Raw genomic sequence first — 14,729 nt, 5'->3', positions numbered from 1 at the left:
AAGCAAAAAGTCACCAGGAAAACAAGTGCACTCCTGCATCTCTGACAAACATGAAGACCAGTCTCATAACCGATAAGAAAAGCCTGAACTGACATACTGGTTTGGGATACTGGAAAGATGTTATGAGAAAGGGACATTTGGTCCCCTAGGTGCCAATGTAAACAATAAATGAGGAAAAATTATGTACTACACCTCATTCTCCACCCTATGAGGAAGGGGGCTATCCAGGTAATGCCCCTGATCAAGGGAAAGGTATGAAGTCCTTAGGTAAGGGCAGTCTTCTGGCAACTTGGGATCTATTTGCCTGTGGATTCTCACCTACTACCTTCAGGCCTTTAAAGGCCTATTTATGGAACTTGAACTCCTTGGGGTCCATTCTTTTGTCATCTTGAACTATTTAACCTTCTAATTTTTCAGAATTTTTGTGTTTATTTCTATGGGTTTCTCTGTTCTTCCCATATGGAGGCAGCACACTGAGCCTGCTGGTGCAGGAAGGGTGGAATATAAATTGAATACAATAAATAAATAAATAAATTTTAAATGGTTTTCTTTCTAAAGGCCAAGGAACTTGGGGCCTGGGCAGGCCTGACTAGTAGTTCCAGCCTCAAGCTGCTGTAATTTGCCGTCCCCTCCTCCAACTTCCCAAGAGTCTGAGGGCTGAGAGGCCCAAAAGCCTGTGAGGGTCCTGCCTCTTCAGCCCTCCTGGATCTTTGGAGAGATAGCTATGAAACTACATCAGCCTGCTTGCTAGGAAACTGAACTATAACTGAAATGGGAAAAGGGTGGTAGGGCGCCAATTAATAGTTTAACATATAGATTGAGATTGGCTAACATGCATTCGACTTGCTCTCATATTTGCAACCTTTTGTTTCAAGTTACAATGTCTAGTGATTTATGGTTCATCTCTTCACTACCTAGCATGTCCCTCTCCTGGGGACTTGTATAGATCTGTATTGTAGACTCATATTTTATTTGTCCATATTTAAGCACGGCCTGTTTATCTGTTTATATATTCCATCTTCTTTAGCCATATGCATCTTTCTGATGGTTTTGTATTCACGCCTTTTCATATATATTCATGTGTCATGCATCTGACTGAATTGGCAATTTGCTTGTGTAGAGTGCTGTGCAGTAGTACCTTCCAACAATTTACTTAATTCATGTCAGTAACACTTTGGAGTCTGTGTCTTCCTACTGACAGTCACATACCCACTGGGGTGATAAGAACCTATAGGAACAGAGGCCTCTTGCTTATGAGGGCTGAATTAACATAGAGGTTATCTACAGAAGGACATTTCTTAGGTTGTGTTTATATAACATGATGGTGTTCTTATACTACCCCTGCCCCGATGGCTAAAATGTTCTTAACATACATACTTCTCTCCAAGTGACACATACAGAGAATATGATTCCTGAAATAACTTGGTGGCATCAGAGTTTCCTTTGAAACACATGAAACTGCCTTATACTGTCCTTCTGGCTCCGTATCATCTGAACTAGAAACAGTTCTTCAGAGTTTCAAGTAAAGGAGCATTTCCAGCAACTGTTTGATGAGATACCTTAAGCAGAGATGCCAGGGACTAAACCTATAATTTTCAACATGCAAAATGTTCTTTACCTTTCCAAACTCTGAGACTCGTGAGATGAGACCTGGTGATGTCACAATGAGTAGCAGTAATAAATTTGTACCAGATGTGGATGTGTGTGAAGAGATGGAATATTCTCTTAAGACAATTTTAAAAGCATGCTATAGTGCCAAGTTCTGGTGCCCCATCTCTAATTTAGATGGAAAGGTACAAAGCAACTTAAATATTCTATCCAGTATGGAGGATCGATTCCAAGAATCTGGTTTTCATTAACAGGCATGCTCTGGTTTAACAACTGTGGATGAAAACACAGAATATGGAATTCTACTAATGGAGCTTTTCAGTCAAATCTACATGGGCCTTCTATAGTGGCTTCATTTTCTTCACACATATTTCTCCACAAGAATAATTCCAGCTCCTGCAGAGAAGTCACACCCAAAACAGGTACAAATCAATTAAATATTGCCGCATCACCAATCATTCACAGCATCCTACGTGCTTCCAAACTATAGAGTTAAGAGGAAAAAACTATGCAATGATAATAATAATAATATGTATTATTAATAAAACACCCCAAAATCTAGGCATCTCTGATAATTGTGTTAGAAGAAATAAACTCTGCTCTTAGGTTTACCATCTACAAAAAGCCATCTGTGAGGAAAGGGGAAGGGGTACAAAAGGAAGGGAAGAGATCAAACTACCGTCAACTATTTATTTTCTTTTTACTTTGGAAGTTATCAGTCCTTATATCTTCATTCCTTTGATAAAGTCGTCCATCTCTGGTCTCACCACTGCTTGACAGGACAATCATGTCTGACGCAGCGTCTCTCTCTAGCTAGCCCTCTATCACCTGTTTAAACCAACCTATTAAGCCAGCAACCATCTTTCTAACTGATCTTTTTCTCCTGCACCTGTCCCTGTCTTTGTTGATCACTTTCTCTGTCAAGAGAATGTGAGTCAGGGTATTTTATGCTCCCATTCCTCAAATACATCTATTGTACAAAGAAGATGTTTTAAGTGCCTGAAGGTGGTTTGTTCCTCATTACTTCATAGAAGTGACATTAATAGCTAGAGAAGAGCACTGCTGAGTGCAATTATGAATGGTGTTCAGGTATGAACGCTACTTTGAGCCTGCTAATGTTTCCTAATTACACACCTTTAGGTAGAGAGAGCAAGAGAGGAAAGGAGGGAAGAAGGGATGCTGATTTAGGCACATATAGTTCACCTACAAGCAGGCAGCAGGCAGGGAGGATGGGGCTAGTATTGGCCATTCTCCTTTACAGAGGCAGCAGGTTCAAAGGAACCTCTATGTTCAAAGGAACAAACCTCTATGAAATAGATATTGATATACTGAACCAACTGAAAGCATGCAGCTGATACTGATATAGTGCGCACTACACCAAAGGCATATGGCAAACCATTGAAAGCATAAATCCTCTCCTCGTGGGCAGTTATTTGATAAAACATGCAGTTGGCCAGGGCAAACTTCCCCAAACAAAAGGCACAGGAAAAACATTTGCAGCACTTGATTTGTTGCTGGTCTGCCATAACGACAATACCAGACTGACCTATAAGAATATCTTCAGGGTATACAAGTGCACCCTCTGGATTTTTTAGACATTGTCCAGGCAATCTCTGCAGAATCCTGGGTTCCTAACGTGCAGGCACCAGACCCGAAAAAACAGTAGTCACACAATACTCCTGCAATGGTCATTCAAACAGCAGCACCACTTCGACAGCAAGAGTGTGCATGGGCACTTGTTCCCTCTCTCTCCCTTCCGCCACCAATATGGCAGGTTGTTTGTACCAATCAGGTTAGACAATAAAGGGTGGACTAATCAGCAGTAACAGGGGCACTAAGATCAGCACTGTACAGAAACCAAGATGGAACCATGCTCTGTTGCCACAAAGTAGCATCCCCCAATAAGCACACAGGCTCCATTCTTCCTCTGTCAGTCACTGATCAGCACAGTTTCACTGCATCACATACACCAACATGATTTTGAAGTACTGCAGTCACATGGAGGACTGTACCATGTGTTCACACTGATTGAACATGTATTCACACATGCAAATTTGAAGTGGCTCTACTTCTGTGTACAAAACTCCCCAACAGCCTTACTTCAAAAGCTGCTGCCTTCCTCCCTCTTTACATTCCTGACCTCCTTATCTTTCCAGTTCTCACACAATGTTCAGTCCTACTGTTTCTACTTTCGGAGTATCCCTCATTCTCTCTCTTCCAATTCTCCCAATTCCATCTCTCTTCCTAACCTGCTGCCTCCCAGCTCCCAAGAAATCTCCCCCAGGTGTAAATCAGAATTCCCTCATAAGGTAACAGGTGTGAAGGATTTCCTCAGGCTCATAAACTATATTGGCAGCTACCAACAAGCATGTGGTGTCCTGCTGAAGTATATTAGGCAGCAAGGTTAATACACAGGCAGGGGCTGATTCATTGCTGTGCAAAGTGATTAGAAGTATAAATCCAAATGATGGCATGGACAAGGAATTCACATTCTGTCCCAAACAGCTGTTTACAAACACCAGCTCCTTCCCAGCTATGCTCTCTGTGTCACCAGAAAGTGGGCTCCATGGGGGGCCACTACCATCTGAGTGTGAGTAGGCAAAACAACCACGGAAAACAGCTGGCTTCCCACATAACTGAAAGATCACTGTGCTGGAGTGCACCAAAAACGTCACTGGCGGGGCCTCGTATGCCTCCACTGTGTCAAGGTGTAGGTTTGGAAAGAGGGTGGCACACCTGCCACAACAAAGCATAGTCACCCTCGGAAAATGCCACCGCTTGGTGCGAAAGCCTGGCAAAGCAATGTGTCATTTGGTTCTCTCTGCATCGAGCTGCTAGGTACAGCCAGGGAACCTGTGACAAGAATTACTTATTACTGGCTGGGAATTCATGGAGCAAGTGGGATTTCTTTTCATTTTCAACTTTTTTCAATGAGGAAAAAATGACATTTACACTCCAGATGACTGTGAGCTATGAATCAGGTTTCTATCTTCTCTGTGATTTGGAATAATACTATCATCAATCCCCCGTGTTTTTTTTTAAAATGCCCCAAGTCCTCCAAATCAAAAAGTTCCTTTTTAAAAAATTAATAGCTCACTGAAAAACACTCCACCTATTAAAGCAGCCCTGCTGTTCAAAAAAAAAAGATACAGACTTGTGTTTGCATAAAATGACATATGTCAGTTTTGCTTTTGTTTGAGCTGACATCTAAAATGAGAAATTAGTAATTTTGTTAATCAGAGGAAGACAGATTTCACACTTACACATACAATTTTATTAGCCATTTGTATGGAAGTGGAAATAACCACTCTCCTATTCCCGTCTCCAATCAATTAATTCACAAAGATATGTCAAGCAGTTGACATCCACTTACCCCTGAAGGTGGATTTGCTGTCCAACCAAGTTCAGCTGTGGCTGTCCGAGTATCCATCAAGGTTTCTGAGGGTAAATGAGAAAAAAATACTAACTAACTGAGAATCTGAACAAAATGACAAACATCTTATAGGGAAGTACTTGGGATACCATGTATCCATTAAGATCAACAGCAAACTGGAAGTAGTAGAGGTCAGAACAAGTTTAGGTACTTTCTGTGGCTTAGAAATTGGATAACTTGTCTCTTAATACATACCATTCATTTCACTGAAGATTTCTATATGTCTCAGGACTGATCTGTTTTCCAGACACTAACCAGGCTCTATAATAATACTGACCTTGAGCTAAAGGCTTTGCAGATATGGCACAAATAATCAGATGTTTTTTTATAAAGCAGTGATCTGCAATGTTTGTAAGGGTGCTGTGGTACCCACCAATGGGTTTCCTGGTGCCCATTTCCTTCTCCGAGAAAGCATTGCTTCCTCCAAGCAAAAGACCCATCCTAGCTTTTCTCCATATCCTTGGAGTATGAATGCTTTACGAGAGCCCAGGAGGTACCACCTTTGTGTCTGAAGGGTGCTCCCATCAAGTAACAGCTACCTCCATTTTGGCTTGTAATTAGAGATGGGCACGATCCAAAAAAAATTAACGAGCCAGTGGATCGTGGTTCGGCGCCGGCAACAATCCCGAAGTAACAATCCACATCCCCGTTCCCGAACCTTGGATAGTGGATCGTGGATGCCAAAGCAGGGCACGCTGGTATTCCCAGCTATGTGGGAAGGTGGGTTGTGGCGGCGGCCAACTCTCTCAGTCTCTCTCTCTCTCTCTCTCCAAAGGCTAGCAAGTAGCAAGCAAGAGCTCTGTCCCACTCCACTGCTCACAGAAAGTCAAACCCAGCCTGGGAGACCATGGCTATTTATAAGCATGGGTCCCATTCAGCAACACAGGAGGTCTGTGTTTGGCCATCAGAGCTGCCTATCAGGGTTTGCAGGGATGAGATTGGAGTGCCCATGGCTACAGAACACCCCCTTCCCCCTCCCTCCCCTGGGTGTCTTCTCCCAACTTGTGACTGCTTTGCTGCTCTGTGGTTGGAAGGAAGCCCTGCTGATCAAGGAAAGCTGGGCTTCCATTCAGGTTTCCAGGGCGACAGAAGGAGGGCAAACAGAGCTCAGGCATTCCTCTGGCTCCATTGCCAGAGGAATAGATTGCTGGCGCCTGAGTGTCTGGATCCCCGAATCGAGCCTGAATGCCCCGATCCAGTCCCCTCCTGACCGCTGGATTGTTGGCCGTGATCCACTGGGTCACGATCGTGTGATCGCCATTATCGTGGGGTTTTTTCGTTCGTAATGCGGATCGTGCCCATCTCTACTTGTAATCTCCCAGCATTTTGTGATTGACCCCAACATTCCACGGTATCCTCATTGCAGTGGCACCCACTCCACATCCACAAAAATTCTAAAGTTTCCAATAGCTCAGCAAGATTGGGAACCCCACTAATAAAAGCACCTGACAGGAGATGGAGACTGGAGATTCATTATGCTTCAAGACATATCTCCAGAAGGGACAGATTGGCTTTTCAGAATATCTATGATTATGGTTGCCAGGTCTACTTACCCTCCTGAGGGGGGGGGGGAGCACTCACCTTTTCCAGGTCCTTGTGTACACGGGAAGCACAGCCATGCTCCTAATGCAGCGCAATAACGTCTTCTAGGAGTGACATCATTGTACTAGGTGGTGGGCATGCTCCTGCCTTTCACAGGAGCTACTCCTGGCATGGCATGATGACATCATTTCCATAAGTGACATCATTGTGCCTATAGGGAATGTGTTCACTGCACACTGGCCTGGGAGGTTTTTTGCCTCCCAGGCCTGTTCCCTGAGGACCTTTTTTCCGTGTCAACCAGGTGAGTGGCAGCGGGAAGCAGAGGCTGGGAGCGGGGTATCCCCTGCCCTCACTGGGGGACTGGCAGCCCTGTCTATGGCATAGCAGCATACATTCAGTATTTGAAATATACTGGGAGCTCACTGCAACTTCTCCTTACAAAGGAAACTGGACATAATATCATTCTATCAAGATCACCATGAGACCAGATTCATTCACCAGATCCACGGCAAAATTTAATCTTGGATATACCTAATATCTGACCAATAATTTCAGCTGTTTCATAATTTGCTGCCAGTTTACACAAAGCTTTCTCCACACAAGCCCAAGTATAAGAAGGGACTACACTGTAAAAAAAAATGGCTAGTTTACATGGACAAATGGTTTCTAAGTGTAGAGTTTTTAGGAAAGCCCTTCAGAGAAAAAGTTGTGTCAGTTGCAGAGCAGCAATTAAGGTATACCCTTTTATGATGATCCCTTTCCTTCAGTCATTAACTGAATCTGAAGATCTCCACAGGCAGTTTACAACCACACCCAACCAGGGATCTCTTTACTCCCCAGTAGAGGTGGCACAGACTGAAAACAGACCAAATTTGGCAAGGATCAGCCCGGTTCAGCATTCGCAAAAGGCAGGTCGTGAGACACACGTTTTTCACGGATGCGATGACTTTGGGGGTGGTCTGGCGGTCCATGAATCTAGATTTCCTGGTGGCAATCAATCAATTCCATAGGCAATGGAGGGGATGTCTGCAGACCTTCTCTGGTTGTCAAACAGAGAGCTCTATGAGAACAGAAGGAGTACATTCCAGCAGGCAGTAAGACCCAGAGAAACTGCAAGGTAAAGTGGATTTTTCAGTCACAGGGAGAGGTATTTTTGAAGTTTTTGCTTGAGATTCTGGCTGCTTCTGTTCCACAGCCAGGCTCAGGGGCTAAGCCTGAGAGGACTCACAGAATATTTTTATATATTATACTTATTAACAGTATCATTATTATTTAGCACACTTGTCCCGGCTGGGAAGGTGCCTGGGTGGGTCAGGGCTCTGGACCACCTCCTGTCCATGTCAAGTGCAAATGCATCCCACCCACCCCCACACAGGGAATTTTAACCTCCTTCCCCATGGGTCCACCCCGTCCTCTAGTCCACCAGTGCTTGCCGCCCTCTGGCTGCATCCCAGAAGAGAGACTCATTGTCCATAGCTGGGTTCGTTCCAGGAGGATCTGACCTCTCCCCCTTTGAGAATTCCTTGCTTCTAGAACATGAGGATACATGGTTTTGAAGCATGTTTTTATGTCATAGTGGTGCAATTAAGTGGTGAGTACATGGGTTTTGGGTGCAATTTGTGGCAATAGACATGATATGGGATTGTGTGGTGGATTTTTGGTGGCCCAATGTAAAAATCAAGAGGCTCCATGAGAATCCATGTTTTTGAAGCATGTTTTTGCACTGTGGCAGAGCCATGGATCGGTGGGTGCGTGATTGTTTCGGTGCTGTCTGTAGACTAGGATATGATCTATAATATGACAGTCTTTTTGTTTTGTTTCAGTATAAAAACATACGAATTCATGAGGATGCATTTAAAATCATCTGGATCCGACTCTCTTTTATCTGTTCCCAGAGATTGTCATTCCTCTCTGGTGGCTGTCATTCCAGCCTCAGAGCAATTTAGCTGCTCCCAAGAACTGTCATTCCGCTCTGGGGGGCCTTCATTCCAAGCCAAGATAGGATTGCCACCTCCAGGTTGGGAAATTCCTGGAGAATTTGGGGGGTAGAGCCTGAAGAAAACAGGCTTTGGGGAGGGGAGGAACCTCAGCAGGGTATAATGCCATAGAGATCTCCCTCCAAAGCAGCCGTTTTCTCCAGATGAACTCATCTCTGTGGCCTGGAGATCAGTTCAGGGAGATCTCCTGCCACCACCTGGAGGCTGGCAAACCTAGGCCCAGAGCAGAGCAGTGCATCTAAGCTTGTGCAGAAATAACAGGGAACAGCGCCTCTACAGAGCACTTTCCGTTTTCAGAGGAAGATTCTCTGACTCCATTCCATGTTTTCATTGCAACTTTTTGATACTGCAGTGTCTCTCAATGGAGCCAATGCAAGTCAATTGGCATTTGCGGATCCTATTATATCTAATGGAACTTTCCTGGGGGCAGCCAATTTGGGTGTCTATAACTCAGACATCCAAAATCCAATCTTCACCAAACTTGGAGGGTGGCTGGAGGAGAGCCTGCAAAAGACTCCCTGTGAGTTTGGCATCTCTGAGTGTGAAGGAGGCCATCCTAGGGCCCCCAGAAGTGACAGACTTGACAAATCAGTCCGTGAACAGGGGCAGATCCATGAAAAGTTCGTGGTCCATGAAATGTGATGGACCACGGACCAACAGTCTGTGGTTTCTTCCCAATCCATGCCCACCTCTATTCTCCAGAGATACCTCCCTATTTGATTGGGTAGGGAAAATCTCCTCTCCTTAGAAGATCTATCCCTTTTCTTTGGCCCGTTTGGGAATCTACACCTACTTTCCAAACCTTCTTGGTAACTTTTCCCCAGTTCTCCTGTTGATGTTAAAACTGCTCTCCATTAGGACTCTATCTCACACCCAATTCCTGTTTGCTTTGACTGAAAAACAGACTCTCCCCTTTCCAAGTCATGCTAGCCAATAAGATCCCTTGGAGTAACCTGTCACTCAAAGCTCTCTGGTTCTGTGAGGGATTAACCCTTAACAGTCCTGCAGCTGTGTGTGTACAGCCCTTCCAGGCTTGTTAAAAACATACAGTCTGTCACACCTGCACATGCCTGTGTCACATGGATTCAGGGAATGAAGCTGAAGCATGTAGATTTAGGATGCATACAACACACTATTTTGCATGTCTACTCAAAAGTAAGCCCCACCATTCTCAGTGAGGCTCATTCCCAGATAAGTGTACATAGGGTTGTGGTTCTATTCTTGCTTTTTAAAACCTAGTACTTCAGATTAACAGGTTTATGGTTTTGGACAGGGCCATTAGATACCTAAACAATTGTCAGTTTTCAGCAGAACAGAGCACACAAAGTATAAAATGCATCCCAAAACCTTTTAAAAGTAAGATCTGGGTCAAGAATTCAGATCACTTGTTATCTTGAGCTTGCAACTCTGTAACTACACCTCTAGCATTTTAACACATACATGAAATACAAAAAAAAGCTAAGTGCAATGAATTCAAAGACAGTAACAGAACAGAAGATACAATGACAGCTGCTGTATCTCTATTCACAAGTAGCATTGTTTTGCCTGGCAGTGAAGAGGAGGAAGGTGGCCTATGATTAGCTTGCCTCTAATTAGTTGATAGCTGCCTGACCAAGCCAGTCATATTCCTTTTCTACTACCTAGATTGACTCATTAGATATATTAACTTGTTATATAAATGAGTAATCCATTCTGGATCACAAAATCAGAAATATGAGAAACAATACTACGTTCTCTGGGGTTTTTTAAGTGTTTTTTTTCTGATAACAGGAAAGAGCTGTAATACTGTTAACATTTTTTCCCAGCTTTTTTCTTTTAAGGGTAATAATAACAACAAAAACACAGACAGGCAGATGGGGAAGAGAGAGAGGAACATTCCTCCAGGTTTTATTTGTATGTTTTCAACAGATTAAGTTGTGCGTCTGCTGTAATTCCACCAAATGTGACTGTGAAAAGAAATTTCATTTGTTACCAATGTCCAGTTAAGTAGCTCTCTCTATGGCCATGCTGAATATTTTCCCCTTCCTTCCAGTGGATGCAATGCTTCAAAGTGACTACCTTTTACCTCAAGGAAAATGATCCCCTTTCCCTTTTAAATATCTTTGGGAACACACAGCCTGAGGCCTCAATGAACATACACCTTCCCTCCCTTGTCCCCCTACAAGTTGTCACCTGAAAAACTTGACAGTGAGACAGAAAGGAAACTACGCATGGGTCAGAACAGTGAGTGAGCCAATGTTTTATTAAAATATACCTTAACTGAAATGTATTGAGGCTACTTTTCACAGTTACAGCGCATCTGTTTTTTTAAAAGGAATATGTTGGTTTCAATATGGCAGAAAATCTCCACCTTCAGAAGGGATTGCTGCCAGCGAAGCTCAACCTGCTCGCCCCCCTCCCTGCTCCTGCAGCAGCCAAAAAGGCCCCCCCGGATGCTATGAAGGGGGAGCTGGCCTCTGTAGTCTAAAGGCCAGCTGTAATTCCAGGAGAATCCCAGGCCCTACCTGGACATTGGTAACTCTCTCTTAACTGACCAGGCTCTAACAGGCTTCAGCCCAATCCCCTTTTTTCAACCAACCACACTTCCTTCTAATCTCTATGCATCCCCCTCTTCCCATGCCATTAGTCTGAAGCTACTGAGCCTGTGGCAGTCAGATCCAATCCTTCCCATCAATACTACTGAGGCCATGACTCAATATTCCAAATGCCTTAATTGTTCATAGGCCGAATGCCAGCGAGAGACAGAGTTGGTACTTGACAACTTGTGACTTCTTCAGTACCTATGCCAATGAAGAACAGACTTTGTTCACAACTAGTTGGCAGAAAGAGAACAATTGACAGTGATATTCTAGGGAGACAGAACAACATGGAGTGGGTTTTTGCAAGTGCTGGAAGCACAGAATCAGAAACAGCCAATATGGTTCAAATTCTACACATGGAGCCTCCTTCCTTGGAGTGTTACAAGGACACAAAAACCTGCCAGCAAAACATCAGATTAAAGATCGCCTCTCTCAAACTCCATGGCCACTTTATACTTTCTGGGTGTACAGCTGCAAGTACTTGCAAGAGGAATACAGCAAGCAGTTTTATATGTTCTCACTGTTCTTCATTTCCAATCTACAATGGCCAATTCATGAACAACACATTACCAGGGTTGCCAGCCTCCAGGTAGTGGCTGGAGTTCTCCTAGAATTACAACTGGTCTCCAAGCCACAGAGATCAGTTCACCTGGAAAAAATGGCTACTTTGGGGGTGAACTCTATGGAATTATGTCATGCCCAGGTCCTTTCCCTCCCCAAACCCCACTTTCTCCAGGAATTTCCCAACTGGGAGCTGGCAACCCTACACATTACACACCTGTAATGCAAACGGATGAGGAGACCATCCAGAAATACTAGTTTGATTGCAGGGATTGGCATGTTGAATGAATGCACATGTGGGCCCACAGATAACATGCTCTTAGTTGCAGAAGATAACCTATAACCATCTCTTCTAAGAGTGAAGATTTTATTTTATTATTTTTATCCCAGTTTTTTCTCCAAGAAGCTTATGATGACAGCTAACTTGGGCTGAATCTACATGGGGACATGAAAACACAACGCCTACCACATTTTACCAATTTGTCAACTAAATGGGAAGAAAAGGAGTCAGATGATATATGCCCAGACTGAGTATGAGATCATCTGAACAGTTTACTGTACTATTTCCTGCTCTCTCTGCAAAGAAAACTCCCAGAGTGGAAGCAGCTCTGCTTCCATCTATTTACCTTCACAGCAACCCTGGGAGGTAGGTAAGTCTGAGGGCCAAGCTACACATGACGAATGACACTTGAACAGCAAGTGTATTTCTCCCTGTTCACTTGCCCTCCACTCAATCCACTTGCCGTTCAAGTGTCATTCGTCATGTGTAGCTTGGCCCAGAGAGACAGTAACTAGCCCAAGGTTACCCAGTGAGCAATGTGGCATAGTGGGGATCTGAACCCAGGTTTCCTCGGTTCCTGTGCAGCATTCTAACCATTACACCATGCAGGTGTTCACACCAACTATGTTTTACAGTTGCTGTAATTAGCCATTTTACTCTGCATTTATCCTGGGAACTGCTGGTGCAATCTGTGCCTTGCCCCAGCAGGTGCCCTGATTAGAGTTCTGCTAGGTTTTCCAAAATTTCCCCAGCATATTGTGAGGAATGTTGTGCCTTGTAAGGCTGCTGTTTAAAATAGTAGACTAGTGTATTAAGCTGGCATGCTTAACCCTAACCAGAGATAAGTGGTCTTGCCTTCCATGTCAAACAATGGGCAGGGGTAGCTTGTGGATATACCTGCCAGCAGTGAATACTCCAGCTTGCCTTTTTCAAGTCACAGCTAGACCCCTTCTCACTCATGGGTCTGTTTAAATGTGGGAGGGATCCAGTTGGGAACCAATCCTGCAAATATATCTAATCAAATCAGTGCCTCTGTTTATATATACAAACTGCATCTAAATCATGGCATAGTACAAGTAACTTCCCAGACAAGGAGAGCTAGAAACACAAACTAAAAGTCTGTGATTTCCATGCTATTCATTTGCCCATTTCCCTTTCTCTTCCTCTCTCTATCAGTCAATTAACAGTGTCCAATGATAGGAAAGCCCCTCCCCGAAAGGCAGTTGTTTATTTCAAGTGGATTTTCTCTCCATCTTTCCTTCCTGTCTAGCAGTTCAGCATACTTCTCACTGACTTCCTCAGGGAGCTTCTTTTTTCTGAGTTCATACTGACGCAGGAATGTACTTTTGATAAACTTCAGCCAGCAAGGTGCTTCCTCTGCATACCCTAGTCTTGGCAGTACTAGGTGTTGTTTGTAATTGTTGACTCATTGGGGGGGGGAGGGGCGGGAATCGAAGGAAAAATATCTCCATTGAACAAATATGTTTTCCCCATCATCCCCTACCCAAGAAGAGGGAGGTCTGTATTGCCTTCTCCTGAGCTCAGCTTCCTTATCTGTGCTGCAGTGCATGACTGTAATACACGGGGGGATTAGTGTTAGCAGACAGAGCTTGTCACACGGCTTTGCTCTAACATGACAAATGAGTGCTTGGTTCTATTACTGCATGGGTTTTCTCCTTTTCTTCTTCCCTTTAGTCTGTTCAGCCTCCTCAGCCCCTCTCATTTATGATGGATAAAAGCTTCTGAAGACAGTGGATTAGAACCTGACCTCTGGTAAGCCTCTCCAAGGCAGGGGAGCATGTTACCTAGCCACAGGTCCCATCTGTGGTCAATTAGAGTGCCCTTTGCTCCGGGGCTCCATAGAAAACATCTGCAGAGCATTAGGACAAGAGTTTCTCTCCTGATGACTGAACTTCATTGTGAATGAAAAGATGGTCTCCCTCTCTCTTCTTTTTAGGAGGCACCAGACAGGTTTGCCAGCTTTTAAACGGCCTCTGCTTCTGAAAAGCTATCCCAAATGCAGAAATCAAGGTGGTGAAGCTTTCCTTGGCATAAGAAAAAATGGAAGAACTTCACCTGTTTATGGACAGGCTATTGAAAATTACAGGATAAGGGCAAAAAAAGTTGGCCAATCTAAGTTTAAACAAACCATTTGCAGAGATGAGTTCTGAAAAGAGAGATGCTGGAATCAACGGTGGGAGCCATAACTTTTGCTATTTATTCTTGTGTGTGTAGAGTTCGGTCATGAGATGTTTTCAAAATGGGATTCAGAGCAGGGATGCATTATAATTTTTAAAAACTGCTCCACCTGTAAAGCCCTGTAAGAACTGACCCACTTGTGTTCAAGCACAGAGTCTATTAAAGTTACAAATCACAAGAACTTCAAGGGAGTTTATAATCTGAACTAAAATGTCCAATAAAATCCACATGAATTAAACAATAAACAGTCTAAAAGTACACTGGAAAGTAACAGAAACAGCAACAACAAACTAAACAGGAAACAAATAATGGGAAAATGTGTCATTACTCAAAAAAATAAAATGGTGCTAAATAGGTACCAAATGAGTGATTTCTATGGAGGATATTTCATAACTGGGGTATTACCACCAAAAGATCCAATCTGCAGTAGCCACCTACCGTACCAACTTCCTGAAGGGAAAAATGCCCTGTCTCTTTAATAAAGGATTAATGGGATGTTATTTATCAAGTGGTATTATTTACCTCCATGC

The 14,729-nt window shown here is 43.7% G+C and overlaps 1 protein-coding gene across 3 annotated transcripts in view; it reads right to left on the bottom strand.

Annotated features, from left to right (window-relative positions):
• EPHB1 (EPH receptor B1) overlaps positions 1-14,729 on the bottom strand; it is a 421,589-nt gene that overhangs the window by 303,869 nt on the left and 102,991 nt on the right. For all 3 annotated transcript variants that reach the window (XM_054982436.1, XM_054982434.1, XM_054982435.1), the window contains exon 2: positions 4,982-5,046. In XM_054982436.1, coding sequence (XP_054838411.1) covers positions 4,982-5,046 — 65 coding nt within the window. The remainder of the gene's footprint in view (positions 1-4,981; positions 5,047-14,729) is intronic.

Source organism: Eublepharis macularius, chromosome 6 (assembly GCF_028583425.1).
Source record: "Eublepharis macularius isolate TG4126 chromosome 6, MPM_Emac_v1.0, whole genome shotgun sequence".
NCBI lineage: Eukaryota > Metazoa > Chordata > Lepidosauria > Squamata > Eublepharidae > Eublepharis > Eublepharis macularius.
Note: the sequence above shows the minus strand (reverse complement) of the source record. Positions and strands in the feature narration are given on the sequence as shown.